Source organism: Maniola hyperantus, chromosome 4, assembly GCF_902806685.2.
Source record: "Maniola hyperantus chromosome 4, iAphHyp1.2, whole genome shotgun sequence".
NCBI classification, from domain to species: domain Eukaryota; kingdom Metazoa; phylum Arthropoda; class Insecta; order Lepidoptera; family Nymphalidae; genus Maniola; species Maniola hyperantus.
Window position 1 is genome coordinate 3182703 of NC_048539.1, and position 17891 is coordinate 3200593.

General features: G+C 34.9%; 2 protein-coding genes across 4 annotated transcripts; one reads left to right on the top strand and one right to left on the bottom strand.

Moving 5' to 3' along the window:
* Nucleotides 1-168: 168 nt before the first annotated feature.
* Nucleotides 169-10274, top strand: LOC117981819 (zinc finger protein piragua-like). Of its 3 annotated transcripts, none has more exons than XM_069509788.1 (9): nt 169-260; nt 685-879; nt 2024-2139; nt 2656-2900; nt 6628-6695; nt 7037-7159; nt 7622-7730; nt 8539-8713; nt 9906-10274. In XM_069509788.1, exons 2-9 carry the CDS (start codon nt 691-693, stop codon nt 10123-10125), a joined length of 1245 nt encoding a protein of 414 aa, XP_069365889.1. In that variant the 5' UTR covers nt 169-260; nt 685-690; the 3' UTR covers nt 10126-10274. The 3 variants fall into 3 exon arrangements, with proteins under 3 accessions (XP_069365889.1, XP_069365890.1, XP_034823917.1); XM_069509789.1 differs by having other exon boundaries at nt 237-361; XM_034968026.2 differs by lacking the exon at nt 169-260 and having other exon boundaries at nt 561-879; nt 7622-7700.
* Nucleotides 10275-12919: 2645 nt separating this feature from the next.
* On the bottom strand, nt 12920-17688 carry LOC117981822 (protein lifeguard 4-like). Its single transcript, XM_034968028.2, has 5 exons — nt 17492-17688; nt 16026-16189; nt 15720-15825; nt 14852-15003; nt 12920-14262 (listed from the first exon to the last, which is right to left on the bottom strand). The coding sequence occupies exons 1-5, from the start codon at nt 17555-17557 to the stop codon at nt 14010-14012; spliced, it is 741 nt and encodes a 246-aa protein (XP_034823919.1). The 5' UTR covers nt 17558-17688; the 3' UTR covers nt 12920-14009.
* Nucleotides 17689-17891: the final 203 nt, after the last annotated feature.

A 17891-nucleotide genomic window follows, 5' to 3' on the forward strand; every position in this document is an offset into this window, starting at 1 on the left:
ACATAGCTCTGGATTCTAGTTTTTTGTGGTCACGGATAAAGCCACAGAACAAAACCATCAAAAATCACAGACGATTAACTAAAAATGCAATAGAGATATGAAAAAGATTAAAAAAATACCACACCACCACCACGGTGAGCATAGACAAAAATCTTTTTGTCTTTCCCTATTTTGTTCAATGTAAGGAAACGAAGCAGTTTTTGCAATATATTTCATAAATTATTAATAAATTGTCTCAGTACTCTCAATTAACAATTTTAGTGAGTTTTGTTTTGTTTTCGTATATATTTAAATGTATGAAAGTAGTTAATATTTTTTCGTTTCTTTATATTTTTTAGGATACAGTTTGTGCGATAAAGTGGTAACTAATATTTTGATTACGGTATTAATTATTTATCTAAGTGATAGGAAAGGAATGTTTCTTGCAATAAATAGCGTAGTAAATGGTAGTAAATATGAAATAGCTTGAAACAGGTATTAGTTATATTTTAGATGCACTAAAAAATAGGTAATTTTAATGTATCTAAATCTTTTGTCTGTGGTTTATGTCAAAAAGGCATCAAAAAGGTCAAAAATCTTTATAAAATGTCAAGCACATCAAACTCAGTGCATTATCATGGATTTTAGATGTTTTTATTTTTTAATAAATTGTGAATTAATTAAACAATGATGTGTGGTTGGCAGTGATCTATGATGGGTGAACATGAGTTTAATGCAAACAATAGCGAAAATGAAGTAACCATTTTAGAATGCCGCGCATGTTTGCATATTATGAGCCCGAACGCTATTTTGTTCAATATTTTCGAACAGTGGACTCCGCCTTGGGATGGAATGGAGAATACCATCGTTGAAGACTTGGAGAAGCTTACTAATGTGAAGGTAAGACAAGTTTTACTACTGTTTAGCTTAGTACAATTTTCGCAGGTATCTGTCTGAAATCTGTAACTTTTTGAAAATGAAACTCAGCCTATGTCACTCAGAAATAATGTAGCTTTCTACTGGTGAAAGAATTTTCAAAATCGGTTCAGTAGTTTCAGAGATTACTTCATACAAATAACTTACAAACACCCCTTTATAATCATAATAATGTGAAAGTGTGGATGTTTGGGTGCTTGTTACTCAATTACGCAAAAACGGCTGAACGGATTTGGATGAAATTTGGAATTGAGATAGATTATACCCTGGAATAACACATAGGCTACTTTTTATCCCAGAAAATCAAGAAGTTCCTGCGGGATTTTGAAAAATGTAAATCCATGTGGACAAAGTGGTGGGCATCAGCTAGTATTAGTATATATTTTTTATGAACGCTGCCTGCTGGTACGGGAAATAATAAACAATTGTTGACAACTGTGAGACTTGTGGTTTTTTAAAATTGGGAATCTATAAAAATGTCAAAATTTTCATAAGATAAAGTTTATCTTGTTTACTTTTTAAAATAGCACATTGCTTCAAAATTTTGCGTACATTCGGTACATTGCATGTATGGGTTTGTGTATGTGTGTGTCTGTACACACACACACCGAAATACGCGCTCATACACACTCTAAAGTAAAAATATTAATCATTGCCATTGCATATCTGGGAAGAGACTGACCCCCATGACACGGGTTAACCTAGTTTGGCGGTTGAGGGTAATTTTAAGCAAAGTTGTAATTGGAACAAATAAAGACTTATTATTATTATTGCTCGTACATTGCTCTAGTGTATAAAGCATGCCCATTTGCTCACATACACCCATCATCCTGATGCACAAAAAAGTATTACCATATTCAAATGCTAGACAAGCTGGTTTTTTGTCTGTTATTAGTTTCACTTACAACTTACTATTTATTTATTTTATTTTTATTTTTCATGTTGTTACCAAAATTGTAGTTACAAAGTTATAAATTTAAGTTACATTGGAAATACTTATCTCTATCTTTCTTCCATTCAAGGTTGTGAGTAAGGCATATTAATATGGTTGAATTTCTGACAAAATGTTTTGTGAATAATAAAAAAAAGATGCTACCAAATTTTTCAGGTTAAGCAATCAGATAAGCATTCAAAAGTAATATGCAGGACATGCTATGAGCTGTTATACAGCGCTTGCAACTTTGCAACAGTTGTGAAAAGTAGTGACCAAATACTTCAACAGAGGTAAACAAAACTTCTTTATAACACCATCACAATAAGGCATGCTGTTAAAGAATGTCTATTTGAGAAAATTCTGCTGTGTAACTCAAAACACTCCTTACTAAACCCTGCAAATTGTAAGCATATTGCCGAGTTGAATGTCCACTTAAGATGTTCAGAGTCTGAAGTGGACATCTACTATGTTAGTAATATCTTATACCACATAAAAATTAATCCCTATTTTTTCCCTTGGTCATGTCATAACATGAGAACCAATTTTGCCAAAAAGTTAATCTGATTAATAATTAAAAAAGTTGATTGCGATTAAGGATTAAAATCAATTAATCTTAATCGAAATTTTCATGATTAATTAATTTTAGTCGTTAATCGCGATTTAAAATATATTATTTAACTTATATTGTTGTAAAAGCACCACAATCATTTTTAACCGACTTTCAAAAAAGGAGGCGGTCCTGAATTTAGCGCGCATGTTTTTTTCCTACGTATGTACATCGATGTACTAAACTACTTGTATTACAGATACCCTCTTGAACAAGAAATAGATAAAGCTTGGCCTAAACCAATACAAATAGACAAATCCTTTAACAGTTCCGTGCAAGATGGCTCTATGAATGTTGAAATCAAGCAGGAAGCATTGTCCGACAATGAAAATGATGATAATGGCAGTATATATGAGAATGGGGATGAGTATGCTAAGCTTGATATTAAGGTGGAACCGGAGGAAATGATTCAGCAGCAACCGTCAGAACAGTTTACTATCAATGGTAATTTTATATTTTAACTATCTTTTTCCAGCCACTATAATAATGATCTAAATATAATAGGAAAAGGTGACTGACTGACTGATCTATCAACGCACAGCTCAAACTACTGGACAGATCAGGCTGAAATTTGGCATGCAGATAGCTATTATGACGTAGGCATCCGCTAAGAAAGGATTTTTGCAAATTCAACCCCTAAGGGGGTGAAATAGGGGTTTGAAATTTGTGTAGTCCACGCGGACGAAGCCGCGAGCATAAGCTAGTAAATAAAAAATCATTTATTGTTTCACCAAATTTTACAGCCAAAATTAGGTTAAACCACTGATGCCTAAAATAAGTTGTATACCCATGTTATAGACATCGTCGGATTTATATTTTTTAGATTTTGACATTTCATTTTTATTCGTTATCTCCTAGTTCTATCAATTTTTAATCATGTTTGAATAACATATTTAAACCCTAAACCACTTGTTTTTATAATATAATATTATACGTTCGGAAAAGCAATGTATATTGTATAATGCAACAAATGAATTTTAACTTTTGACTTTTAAAGTTCGTTTTGGAATTTCTCAAAACCATTTATTAACAGGGGTATATGTCATAGAGATAACTTACATGCATAAGTTTTAAGTTTTTTAATCCAGTGATATGAGTTGTACATTGATATGTCAGTCGATCAGTTTATTTTTTTATATAATGTATAGATTTCAACTAATTATTCTCATACTTTGATACACAAACTTTTTATTAATTAAATTATGTAGTAAAAGAGGAGTTTTATTGCAGTTTTTTTAAATTCATCTTAATAGTGTCATTTGTTGTTTTGAGATGTTATTCCACAATTCTTTTTTTGCTATTGCTATGTGTTGACTTTGTTCCCCTATTCTAAACTTCGGATTAAGGAAAATCGTAAAATTAAAATCTGTTTTTAAGTTAAGTAATGTGAAAAAAGTAATAGGTAGTGCAAAAACCAACAGAAGGACAAGGTAAGTAGGTATTTTTTTAATTTAAAATGATAATGTTAAGTTTTTAACTCTAAAGGTTTTTGGTTGTATTGTTCTTTAGTAAAATAAGTATATAATAAAACTTTATCTTCCGGTACCTCGGTTCGATCTTCCAAAACGACGGTAATATTGACCGAGACGTGAACAATAGAATGAATGCGGGATGGATGAAATGGCGACAGGTCTCAGGTATTACATGCGACCCGCAAATGCCCCTTAAACTTAAGGGGAAAATCTAAAAAACAGTCGTTAGACTTGTCACATTGTAGGGTTCAGAATGTTGGGCGGTAAAAAGGGACGGATGAGAGGAGAGTACATGCGACTGAAATGCGAATGTTGAGATGGATGTGTGGTGTGACAAGGATGGATAAGATAAGGAATGAATATATAAGGGGTAGTTTGAAAGTAGCGCCAGTGGTAGAAAAGATGAGGGGTAATAGGCTGGCATGGTATGGGCATATAATGCGGAGGGAAGAAAGCCATGTCACTAGAAGAATGTTAAGTATGCATGTGGAAGGAAAAAAGAGGAGAGGACGACCAAAGAAAAGGTGGATGGATTGCGTGAAAGAGGATATGCGTGAAAAAGAGGTGGATAATACGTTGACGAATGACAGGAATGAGTGGAAGAAGAAGACATGTTGTGCCGACCCCACGTAGCGTGGGATAAGGTAAGGAAGAAGAAGAATAAAACTTTATCTTGTAATCAGAAAACATTTCTTGTATTTTGAGTTATATGACATTATTCTTTGTATGTATTTTTTTTTGTAATAGTTGGAATTTATGAATTGAAATATAGTGCTTATTTTCATTTCAGAGATTCCAGTGAGGTCTTGTTCAAGATTAAGTAACCCAGATCACAGTAATGACGATGTTTCAATCCATTCACAATCAAAAGCAAATGTGAAAGAAATTTATGTGAAACAAAAAGGTTCATTCAATTTACATTATGAAACATGTTCTGTTAATGAAGGCGATGATAAGCTGTTACAAACGTTGTCTTTCTTGTCAAAAAATATGGAATCTCAACCAGAACAGGTGAAATGCAAAGGAGCTATGAATGCATATAAAACGGCAAAGATTCTACGCAACTCTGGAAAGCGATATATATCAAGTTCCAAATCGAAAAAACTCGTTTCAGAAAGAACATTAAAACCCCCATGCGGCATAAATTGTCGCTTAAAATGCTCAGAAAAAATGACTCAGAATGATAGACAAAAGATATTAAAAAATTATTGGAATATGGGCAATTTGACTCAACAACGTATTTTTATTAAAAATAATATGACTATCATTAAACCTAAATACCAATACAAAAAAATAGACAGCCAACGCCAGCCAAACAATGCTTACTACCTTTCTGTGGATGGCAAGAGAATCAGAGTTTGTAAGTTATTCTTTAAAAATACTTTGGCGATCAATGACAGTCCAATAACAACTGTTCATAAAAAGCTTAAAGATGGTGATGATTTTGGAGACAAAAGAGGCAAGCATGGAAATCATCGTCGAAAGGCATTGAAATCCACGCACAACAGACGGAAACGTTTAAGTGCGGAAACCAGTCCAGAGAGAGAAGAGAGGCATTGAAATCGTTATTTTAATCCATCATTGGCCCACACCGAGCAAAGGTCTCTCAGATGGGAGGGGTTTAAGGACATTGTCCACCATGCTGGCTCAGTACGGATTGGTAGATTTCACACATCTTCTTCTTTTCTTCTCTATGGCTCTTTGTACTGCGGTTTTCACACATCTTTGAGAACATTATAATGAACTCTATATAATATAATGAAATAATATAAGAGCCTCGATAGCACAATTAAAGGAGCGGACTGAAAACCATAGCCACCACCACCACACACTATTGTCGTACCTACTCCTAGCACAAGTTTTACACTTAATTTGAGGGGAAAGGGGAATATAGTCAGCAATTAACTTGGCTAATATTCTTTAAAAAAAAACTCTCAGGCATGCAAGTTTCCTCACGATGTCACGGTTCAAGATAGTTATCAAACTTGTAACAAGGTGTATAAAACCTCGAAGCTTCACCTACACTAGCACGACTAGGTGTGTGACATGGGCCGTCGTGGCAGGGTGGAAAAGAGTTTGAAATATAATATTTTTAATCTTTGATTCACTTCACCCTCAATCACAACTCATTGATTGAACTGACCCCTGATTGATCGTGTAATGGCCGCCTAACATACATATTATTAAGTAGTAACCACAAGTAACATTTAAGCTTAACAATAACATTGTTTATTAGTTAGTTCAGTGGAGTGTACGTATTTTAGTTTTTTTTTTCAATGTTATGTACTAAGAAAACATAATTTGTTACTATTTTTGTGCTATACTACTATTATTATTGTACTATATTGTTAGATGTTATGGTAATAGAAAAAATCTTTTCTAAAATTATAAATATTGATTTATCATAATTGCGTTTTATTTCACTTCTTCTTCGACTTAGCGTTTTCACACCTAGGCGTGGTCCGCTTTCCTACATTTTGCTGCCCACATTGCCCAGTAAAACTGTTTTATTTCACAATAAACTCAAAATCTTTGATGTACAATTACTAAAATCTATTAGTATGCTTTCATACCAAAATAGTATGAAAATAAAATAGATTTTGGTTTCTTATTAAATAAAATAGTGTCTTAAAACTAAATACTTAACTCTTTTCTGTGTTATTGTTTATTTGGTAAAAAATGTGTGGTTTTTGTTTAAGGGTCATTACCATTCAATGCATTTGACGCTGAAATTATGACACATTTAACAAATGGAACTAGTGGAGAGGTGAGAAATTAACTTAATTATTTTAAAAAAACAAAATACTACAGTAAGAACTAGTATATACATAAAAAAATAGATTAAAAAAGTTCAATTCAGCAAAAAAATTATACTAAAACAAAAGATAAGATCTAATGTTTTTCACAAAACCGTAAAGCTCAAATATAACGTTTTCGATTCCTTGAAAAATGTTTATTCTAAATTGAATTATTGTATATTATTGTACCGACAGAACAAGTGAAAAAGAAAGCGCTGCTAATTTTGTTTTGTCCAGCAACTTTTCGGTCATCATTAAATTAAATTATTTTAATATAAAATTATATTACCAAACTACCAATTTTTTGCAGTACTTATTAACGAAAATTAAAGAGGAACCGTTAAGTGAAGAGGTCATAGAACCAATGCATGCTGATCTTCCACTGGTGTGTTTACTGTGTGCTAAAGACTTCAACTGTATTACTGGCCTAAAGGTAAGATCTTATACAAATGAGGACATATAACCAATGTATGCTGATCTTCCACAGGTGTGTTTACGGTGTGCTAAATACTTCAACTGTATTACTGGCCTAAAGGTAAGATCTCATACAAAAGAGGACATAGAACCAATGCATGCTGTCTTCCACTGGTGTGTTTACTGTGTGCTAAATACTTCAACGGTATTACTGGCCTAAAGGTAAGTGCAAACATTTTGAGAACTCACTTGCCAATTATTTGCTCTGTGTCAACTGTCATTTTAAAAGTACGATTTTAGTCCCTTTCTTAAGGGTGAAACGTAATTTTGACATGATAAATGACACATAGAGAAAATATGCCAGTGAGTTTTCAAACGCATTATATGCTGCTTTCCACTTCTCTAGGCCTCTAAAAGTTCTATAATGCTGTCAAGATAAATGATATCTGTTGGTGTATACAAATGTATCATTTTGTTTTAGGCGCATGTGATCGCCCAACATTCATACAAATCGGTAAAGAGAAAGAACAATAATTGCATATCGCCCGAGAGGAACAAAAGTAACTATGTTTGTCCTATCTGTAGACGAAGTAAGTGATTTAGTGCATGGTATGGTAATATTATATTTATTATTATTATGTAGCTTTATTCTTAATATATAATATTATTTAAACCCTTATGTAAAGAAAATTAGAACGAATCCCAATAATGTCGCAAAATTTTACTATTATTCATTACTTTTTGTTTGAAGTACTTAATAATTTACTGTATTTATGAAGTAATTCCAACAAAAATCTTTGAACATACAACAGCCTACAATCTAAAAGTAAACTCTTAATACAGAACTATTATTATTTACTAGATAATTCCCACGCCTTACTCCGCGTACATTTAGCTTTATTAAAATCCCGTTCGAACTCTTTTGACTTTGTTGAGTACGCAAAAATGGTCGCCCGACCTGTTTTTAGTGGACGCCTTGCTTAAAATCATATATAAGTCCCGCATTTGCTATTTCGCTGGAACTATGTCTCATTAACATCGAAATGACGTCATTTTGACGTCAGCCGAAATAAAAATACCATCAGCTCGAAACTTAAGTCTAGTGCTGACGTCACAAAAATGGCGGCCACAAGCATTAGCAATTTGCGGGGCTTTTATTAAGGCTGAGATCTATAGAGCCTATACTTTGACTCTGCTCAGACGTAAGTTTCAGTTAAAACGAGACCGATTTCTGCCAGTGATATAACGCTGTCTCGTTTTAACAGTGTCTGAAGTCTGAGCAAAGTCAAACTGCGCCTTATAGATCTCACTACAGACATAACGTTAATAAACCAATGAATCCGAGAAAGTCAGTAAAACATTGTTGTTATTTATTTATTTGTAACTTTTTTTTTGTAGATTTCACAACATCCACAGACCTTATGGTACATGAAACGTGTCACAACAAGAGCATATGTTACGGATGCAATGAGTGTTTTGACACTTTCGAACTGTTGACTAAGCACAGTCAGACATGCAAAGCTATCGCTAGTCAGGAAGTCAAGAAGTTGAAGACTTTGGATGATGTTTTAAGGTATGTTCTAGTATTTTTCTAGTCTGTTTTGTGCAGTAGCAACTATTTTCTTAGGGAAAAGTGTATTATTCAATGTGATATTATTGAACTAGCTGATGCTCGCCACTTCGACTTATTTTGGTGAAACAATAAATTATTTATTTATTATTTATTTATTCGTTCGCGTGGATTTAGTTTTTTTAAGATCCTGGGGGAACTCTTTTATTTTCTGGGATAAAAAGTACCCTATGTCACTCTCCAGGTCTTTAACTTAACCCATGCAAAAAATCACGTCGATCCGTTGCTCCGTTGCGACGTGATTGAAGGACAAACCAATAAATCAACAAACAAACACACTTTCACTTTTCAATATGGGTATTGGGTAGTGCTATGAAATTATTGATATTACATATTTTTAAGACATCATTGCTGTATGTGACATTTTTGAACATAATCCATACTAATATTATAAATGCGAAATTGTGTCTGTCTGTCTGCTAGCCTTTCACGGCCCATCGGTTCAACCGATTTTGACGAAATTTGGTACAGCGATAGCTTGCATCCCGGGGAAGGACATAGCCCATAGGCTACTTTTTATCCCGAAAAATCAAAGAGTTCCTACGGGATTTTTAAAAACCTAAATCCACGCGGACGAAGTCGCGGGCATCATCTAGTCAGGTATAGTCGTACAAAATGACTTCTCACGTGCCAATTTTAACTCTATAGGTTAACTGGAATGTCAAAAGTGCAGTTTACCCTGGCACAATTTTTAAAAAGACCTTTGTAGAACAAATAAATCATTTCATTTCATTTTACCTTTGAAATAAGGACTAAAATCGTACTTTTGACATGATAATTGACACATAAAGTTCTTCTTCTTATTTTGCTTCGTGGCTTTCAGTAGTGCTACACCGAGCACAATGCACTTCACCAATGTCACGTAGAATGGAAGAGCCACAGAGGGGCCAGTTTATAAAAAAAGGCGATATTGGTACTGATTCTGAGTACACCGAAATTTTAGAGTATTCGCATCCTCTTCTTACTAATGTAATATGAAAGGGACAGACACAGTTTGACAGTTTTAAGTTTAATTTAGAGCCGTCAAACCGCGTGACTATCACACATAAATGGTGCGTGAGAAGTCATTTTGTACGCATAATACAATATTATTGGTTGGGAAATTGTGTCATAAGTTTATTAATTTTTTTTTCAGGCCGCAACCTCCAGAGCAACCTATCAAATTAAAATGCAAAAATTGTGACGAAACTTTCACGGACTTGTATTATATGTCGATACATCTGATGATATTCCATCCGATGCCCAAAGATCAGCCTGAATTGCAAGAAGACAGTGTGATGGAAATAGAGGCACTGGAGGATATATTCAGTGACGATAGTGACATTTATCCTGAAGGGTGTCTTAATTCGAAATAATTCATAAGAAAGGGGCTTGAATATTTTAAAATGGGGCCTGGCCTACCTAGTGGTCCGCCATTTTCATCTTATTTCAAAAATGTTACATAAAACCTTATTTATTCAATAGCTGGCTTCAATACAAACAAGTATTTTTATAAGACAAACTCTTCCAAATGTGTTAAAAGTATGCTCCTAAAAAAAGCACATTATACAGTCGAAGACTATGTAAATGATAAAAAAGCTTGGATTTGACTCGCTTCAGCAATGCACAGGGCTGCAATGGCTTGTATAGTATGGTATAATAACATTGTAAATTGTAAAATTAAAATTAAAAAGAGCAACCGCCGAGTTTCTTGCTGGTTCTTCTCGGTAGGAACGGCATTCCGAACCAGTGGTAAATTAAAACTAAAAGTAAAGTAGTGGTAAAGTAAAAAAAACCCGACGATTCGAAAGCGCTTGTAAAAAGTCTACTTGAATAAAAACATATTCTATTCTATTCAAAGTCTCTAGTTACCGAGATATAAGCTATCAAAGTTGTACTAACAGCATATTATAGTGATGACATATCTCATATAATATGTACGTTCGGCCTCAGAATTCGAGTAGCAATTCCGCAAAACTATTGCATCAACAACCAGTCACACTTATGATCTTTTTCTATAATCACGCCACACAAACATATTCCTTATCTTAATTGTTTATATATTTTTAAGTTATATACATTTCATATCGAACATTAATTTATTGTTAGTCTTTTGATGCCAGCTATTGATTAATATATTATGCTTTGTGTGGCAGCTATTTTGGAAAAAAGTAAAATAGCCGACTAGCAGTCGGCTATTTTACTTTTTTCCAAAATAAAATAGCCGATTGGTAGGCCAAAATCTTCAAAACCCTTAGGCACCAACAATAATTGAAATGCATTTCAAAACAAGATTGTAATTTTTTCAATGCTGATTTTCCTGTCAGTATCAATATCTTTGTATAGTCAAGTATAAGACCAATTGTTTAATAACTGTGCTATAAATGTTTCTGTAGCTTAATATGTATGTATAGATTATCCCGGCTGTACTCACGTGGTTAGTCGACGTACGCCCGACTAGTCTCGAACCCAACCAGGGTCCTTTTTCACAGGGACTCGGCTCGCGACGCGGCTCGCTGCTCGGGCCGCGGCTCGCAAGGACCGCTTCGAAACTAGTCGGGCTTATGTCGACTAACCACGTGAGTACAGCCGGAATCATCTATATTTACAATGGAAATCACTCACGATAGTTCGCTAAATTATTCTGTATGTGATAAAAGGTGATGTATTTAACGTATTGGCAGTGGAGAAGTTAGTCACAAGTCGCGTCGCAACGACATAGTACCGTCCTTTTTCTAAAAAGGGGTTAGCCAAAAAACGTGAGTTTTCAAAATCTGATGTTTCTAAAAAATAATTCTACGTAAGACCAAGGTTTTTGTTTGGTCCTCCTACGTCGCAAACTTTTGTTTAAACATCAGTTTTTTAAATTTCATTCCCATATTTTTGGCGATAATTAGGAAACTATAATAAGTACTTTTTGGGGTTAGGGGCATTTTAGGGTTCCGTACCCGAAGGGTGCCAACGGGATCCTATCACTAAGACTCCGCTGTCTGTCCGTCTGTATGTCTGTCAGCGGGCTGTATCTCGTGAACCGTAATAGGTAGAGTTAAAATTTTCACAGAATGTGTATTTGTATTGTCGCTATAATAAGCAAATAATATTAATTTCAAAATGCTGCTATGAAAATAATAAGTGTTTAAAAAATTTAAGTTCATGTATGATGGTATACCTACGAAACCCTTCGTGTGCGAGTCTGACTCGCACTTGGCCGATTTTTAGAAATATTTTCAGTCACTGTCTCTGCGCGGAACCGATACCGCAGCTCACTTCTCAGCCGCCAAAAAGATTGAATCAACTATATTGGTGATATTTTTTTCTAGAAATCTGATTTATAAAAATAGGTAGATATGTAAGTTTCATGACCATTTGTAAAAAATACGTCATGTTATATTTGTAAATAATTTTCTAATTCCGGTTGTAAATGTAAATGTTGAGAATAATATACCTAAGGTTCTTTTGAAATATATTCCTTTCTTTTCCTTTTGAATATATATTTCGCTTTACGTGTTGAGCAAAGAAGTTGGAAGTACTACTACGGTGTATTCCTGTCGATGGTGTTGAGTTTGATTACGTGACTTTTGAGTCCACCAATCACAATAAAGCATTCTCCCCTTTCCCCCGCCAACATTTTACGATTTTTTTTATGCGAAACCTTTTATATGCGTACTCTTGAGGTTGAATTATCTGTAGTTGAGGTCAACCAATGGGAGGTAATTGCACTGTAGCCGTCATTAAACTATGGCAGTTGGCAGGTTCCAAACTTTAGGCAGGGCTCAATGTATACTATCTCTATGGCTCATGACATCAATCATCATAAAAATTCGGTATGAACTATGGTAAAGAACAAAAACACGTTAGAACATATAAATAAATTTTATTGGACATACATATAAATTAGATGTCGGTACCTACATATTTTTTATACTTGATTTATTTTTAAATAAAAAATATTTCATTTCATACCTATATATTTTGCTTTCCACAGCCTTTGTCTCAGATATAAGTTGGACAGAATTGGTAATACATAGGCCAGGCTTGAAATGCGTCAGTAATACTGTTCAATACTATCATCCGTATCCCGACTATCAAAAAGTGACCTAGAATAGTACTTAATTTGAATAAATGATTTAAATTTTGAATAATTTATAGTTTATGTATGACAGGTGTTACCTATGCATTGTATAAAAATATCCATGGCAAGGAAAATCACTATTGTATTATGGTAATCGGTAGGGTGGTAACAAGCCACATCAATATCTAAGATGTAGCATTCGTTTTACTGAACTAAAAATCTGGTCAAATCTATCCTAATAGCTCCAGTATTAACCCGCCCAATGCGTTCGACGAATGTCGGCCAAAATGATAAACGATAATGATAAACGATGCTTGCGAATTGCGCCACAATCCTTTGGTGTTTGTCAGAAAACTTACAAAAGCCGCGAAAATATACCTACGCCAAGTGCATTGGCCGAGTGCAATGGCCAATGTGTACTAGGCCTTAAAAAATTAGATCATTTTAAAATACATCAAATCGGATTCAATCCTAACTAATATTTCTTTGCACCACATTCGTAAAGTGATATTTCCTATATTTTTCCATATAAGTACTATGAAAATTATACAGATATATGGAATGTGGTTAAAATATAATACAGCCTGTTAGAGCAACTATCTAATAATTTAAAATTAAATTGAAAATTCACAAAGTTTTTATTACACAATAAAATAAACTAACGTTAATTCCAATCCACTTCAACTTTTATGCGTTTAGTTTTATTTTTCTACATCAATTTTATCAATCATGAGTGATGGAGCAAAGAATCACCCACATACAAATAAATTAACATTCGAATTCATAGTCAAGATAGAGGCTTCTTTAGGGACCATTCAGACGACATATTGTCATGTTCAACCTTTACCAAATACATTAAGGTTGAATATATGACACATCGTCTGAATGGTCCCCTAAAGAACCCCTATGACCTATCTTTACTACGAATTCCAGTGTCAAGGCGGTTACGCACTCATCTGATTCGAGTCCGTGAAAATACGTTCCTTTTTGTTTTGTATGGGACATAGACAGATGGCTTATGACATATGTCGTAGACAATCGCTGGTATTCTTAGATTGCTGGTTAACTTAGATTTCTGCTTCGTAGAGCGTTGTCTCTGTCACTCATGCCTGTGTGACGATTCGTCGGTCTTTTTTAAAACAACATAATTGAAAGCAAAACGAATTGGAATAACCTCTGCAATACTACTTAATTCCTGTTCAACTCATTCAGTATGCGCAAAATGTACAGGAACAGATTCAGAATGTCCATATACAAGTTGATAGTAGCTAGGATGTACTCCTCGGGAGAGAGGACGGTCATCATCTGATGCGTGTCGAAGATCAGGAAGAGGCTGAAGAAGATCGCGCCCGTGAATGACAAAGCGAACTCGAAGACTGAGCTTTGGAGGAAGATCTGTAAAATACCTCCCACAATGAGCACGCATAGACCCGCTCCCAGGCTGAAATAGAAATACATAGTAGTTATAGTACGTACAAAATGAGTTCTTACGTGCCATTTTAACTCTGTGTGTGTCAACTGTCATGTCAAAAGTACAGCTGCTCGGTTGCGGGAAAACTGCATCAAACTATCTCAATCATTGTGATTGTGAATTTATGGTAATCTAGTTGCAACAATACATTGAAGCCAACAGTGAGCGAGCATCACCAATTACTGCCGTACTCAGAGTCGCTAATCGTTACTTAAGATTGAGTTAAAACGAGACAGATTTATGTGAGAGATATAGCTCTGTCTCGTTTTAACTAAACTTAAGTAACAATTAAGCGACTCTGAGTGCGGCAGTATGAGCCACTTTACTCATTAATATACTCATATTACCCCCGGCCTCACACTGCCCGTGTGGCATGGGAAGTAGCAAGCAGAGAAGTGACTCGCATGCCGCACGCCATGTTCCTCGGTCGGGTATGAACGCGAGTAACGCAGCCACACTACGTCTCTGCCTCCTTTCCTCGCTACTTCCTATGCCACGCCACACGAGCAGTGTGTGGCTGGGGAGAGGGAGGGGCTGTTTGGGTTTTAAGTATACATACCCATATCCAATGAAGGAGAAGTCGCGTTTGGTGTTGAGAGTGAAGAGTGTCAGCGCGAACACCACGGTGAAGGTGAGAGCGAGAGCTTGTAGAACCACAGCTGTGTTGTAGTAGGATACAACTACACCTATTGTGTACGCTTGTACCGCGGTCTGTGGAGATAAGTGTACATTTTACAACCTTCAACTAATGTCTTTCCAATATAATCTAAATATATACAAAGAAAAGGTGAGTGACTGACTGATCTATTAACGCACAGCTCAAACTACTGGATGGATCGGGCTGAAATTTGGCACGCAGATAGCTATTATGACACAGGAATCCGCTAAGAAAGCATTTTTCAAAGTTCAACCTGTAAAGGGGTAAAATAGGGGTTTGAAATTTGTGTAGTCCAAGCGGATGAAGTCATAAGTCGGGCATAAGCTAGTATTATTATAAAGAGGTAAAGTTTGTTTATCTCTGGAACAGATTTTGAAAATTCTTTCATCAGTAGAAAGCTACATTATTCCTGAGTAACAAAGGCTATATTTTATTTTCAAAAACATTAGATCCATACGAAAATTGTAATAAGCTATCCGTGCGAAGCCGGGGCGGCGCGGCGGACACTGCAGAAAACGCGTAAATTATATCAATCCCATCTGATGGGATGCGTTTGATGGAAGGCCTATGATGGGATGCGTTTGCCTAAAAGATGCTTATTCATTCTTGTTTTAAAGATACCCACATTATTTAAATTTTAACGGTAACTGTGACTTAACTTTGAGTGCTTGATATACAACTGGCCCTTTAGTCAATGGTTTTTACTTATCATATTTTCCTTATAGTATTAACAGTCATGTCATGTCGTGAACAAAAACGTGTTACTTACAAAGCCAGCCAACAGGTACAGATTGGCGGGGTAGTCCCTCCTTTTGGCGATTAGCGCGAACAGCGTTACCATGCTCAGGATGAATGCTATGAACACCATCCAGTTACTGCAACAATGGTACTAAGTGTTATTTTTGAAAATAAATCTAAAAAAATAACCTGGTTCCCAAAAAAAAAACCGGCCAAGTGCGAGTCAGGCTCGCGCAATGAGGGTTCCGTACTACAGTCGTATTTTTACAGACAGACAGACAGAAAGACAGACTATGCCTATCGAACTAGAAAAAAATATAGAAATAGTGCTACTTACTTCTCATGAATGAACCCCTGCACAGGCTTGACAAGCAGGAACACTGCGGCGATGGACACTGTGGCCAGCAGCTGGATGGTGAGCAGCCCATACACCTTGCGAATGAAGCCCAGGCGAATCTCTCTGTCCGCATTGATTACATTGTTGCGGTATGCAAAGTCATCCTGTAAAATAGATAAGTCTTTAGATAGGGAGAAAAACCTATATGCAATTATTAGGCTCTCTGCCTATATGCTACTCTTCCCGTTGAGGCAGGTAGCAATGTCTTATAGCACAAGTAAAGGAAACAATCTAAAAACTGTGAATTTGTGGTGCCATTACAAATTTAATACAATTTGCCATTAGTTTTATTAAAGTGTTGACAAACACATAATATGTTTACTAAATCACATTATAGATGGCGCCGTCCGTCATTAACTTGCTGTTTTGTACAGCTGTTGGAGTTGGAGTCGCGCCATGTCTTGTATGCGCGAATTATGAGCGAGATTGCACGAGTCTGTTTTTCAAAAACGGTTAAACATGTAAAAAATTAATAAACCCAACACCAAGCTGTGGGCAACAGCTAATATATCCAATTCAGAGAAAGAACCCTATACCTATTCAAATAGGGGTTAAACTGGGTAACCATGGTAACTCTTGTGTAGATTGTAGATATATAAAATATGTTTATAGATTTTATGATTAATTTGTTGTTGAGGACATAGATTCTGATTTAAATGATTCAATATGCTCGAAGGGTCAAAATAATGCACAGTTTTCGAGTGGAAACATAAGCTGCTTCTGCCTAATTTGCTATTTTTGGTCTCAAGTCAAGTTAGCAACTTAGCTCTGATCAATATGGACATATTTTACCAAGCAATTAACCACTTTGTTAATTCTTTGTTTATCTCCTTTTTGAAAATTAATTAAGTATATTGTCTAGCAAAAAGGAACTTCATTACAATGTTTAACTAACAGGGGTTTAATGATTGGTGAAATTGGGCCTAAAACAGTTCTCCACTTAAAATGAACATGTTAGAAGACTATTTCATTTTGGTGTTGATGAGTTGGCTTTAGAGGATTAAAATGTTAATTATTTACTTAGTTATTCTTTGATGAACAATTACATTAAGTACCTAATAATGTGACTCATGTTCAAAATAAATTAAGTGCATTAGCATTTTAAAACATCCATCCATTAAACAACTGATCACGACAGTAATAATTCTTATCTTATCTGCCGAATTAAAAACTCAACTTCATATCTAAATAAAACAAGTCTCTTTTTCTCTTAGATTTACATTTAAAGTAAAAGAAAGGATGTTATTTACAATTCATACATCATACGACTAAAACTGTGTTTTTAACAGCAGCTGATAAATAAATAGCGCCTTTTATTCCATGTAAATACTGAAGGCCATGACAATAATCGCTCCATTCATGTGATAAGTACGAATTGATCGAAACAATTCGGGACAAAACCTTACCTCGATATTATCCTTTCCTCCAAGTTCGCAGTCTTCTTGAGCATACATCAAAGGTATGCCAGCCATTTTGGTCACAATTTATACGTCTTCTGGAATAGAATTAGAACAATATTCGCTGTTTTGTTTTAAATTATAATATTAAATATTTTGAGCCTCAGAAAATATGAGATAGTGAAAGTGACGTACACAAATAATATATATGGCGTTGACAAATTGTCAAATGTCAGGTGACTTTGACATTCACTAATTTTAATTTTTTTTTAAACCATGCTTCAAGTTTTTTGGACGCATGGCAGAAAATGTTACTAGCCTAACTTAAAATGTACTTAGTTTGTTTTGAGATACAGGAAAGATATTATGTTCAGCAGGTCCAAGTTTCAACCACTCCTAATTATTTCAA

Excerpts from the sequence above, each read along its gene's own strand:
- LOC117981819 (XM_069509788.1), top strand. The coding sequence starts at position 691 with ATGATGGGTGAACATGAGTTTAATGCAAACAATAGCGAAAATGAAGTA. Across the intron at positions 880-2,023 it reads AGAAGCTTACTAATGTGAAG|GTTAAGCAATCAGATAAGCA; the intron begins GTAAGACAAGTT and ends CAAATTTTTCAG. Across the intron at positions 7,160-7,621 it reads ACTGTATTACTGGCCTAAAG|GCGCATGTGATCGCCCAACA; the intron begins GTAAGATCTTAT and ends ATTTTGTTTTAG.
- LOC117981822 (XM_034968028.2), bottom strand. The coding sequence starts at position 17,557 with ATGGCTGGCATACCTTTGATGTATGCTCAAGAAGACTGCGAACTTGGA. Across the intron at positions 16,190-17,491 it reads GAGGAAAGGATAATATCGAG|GATGACTTTGCATACCGCAA; the intron begins GTAAGGTTTTGT and ends TCTATTTTACAG. Across the intron at positions 14,263-14,851 it reads TTCTCCTTCATTGGATATGG|CCTGGGAGCGGGTCTATGCG; the intron begins GTATGTATACTT and ends TTTCTATTTCAG.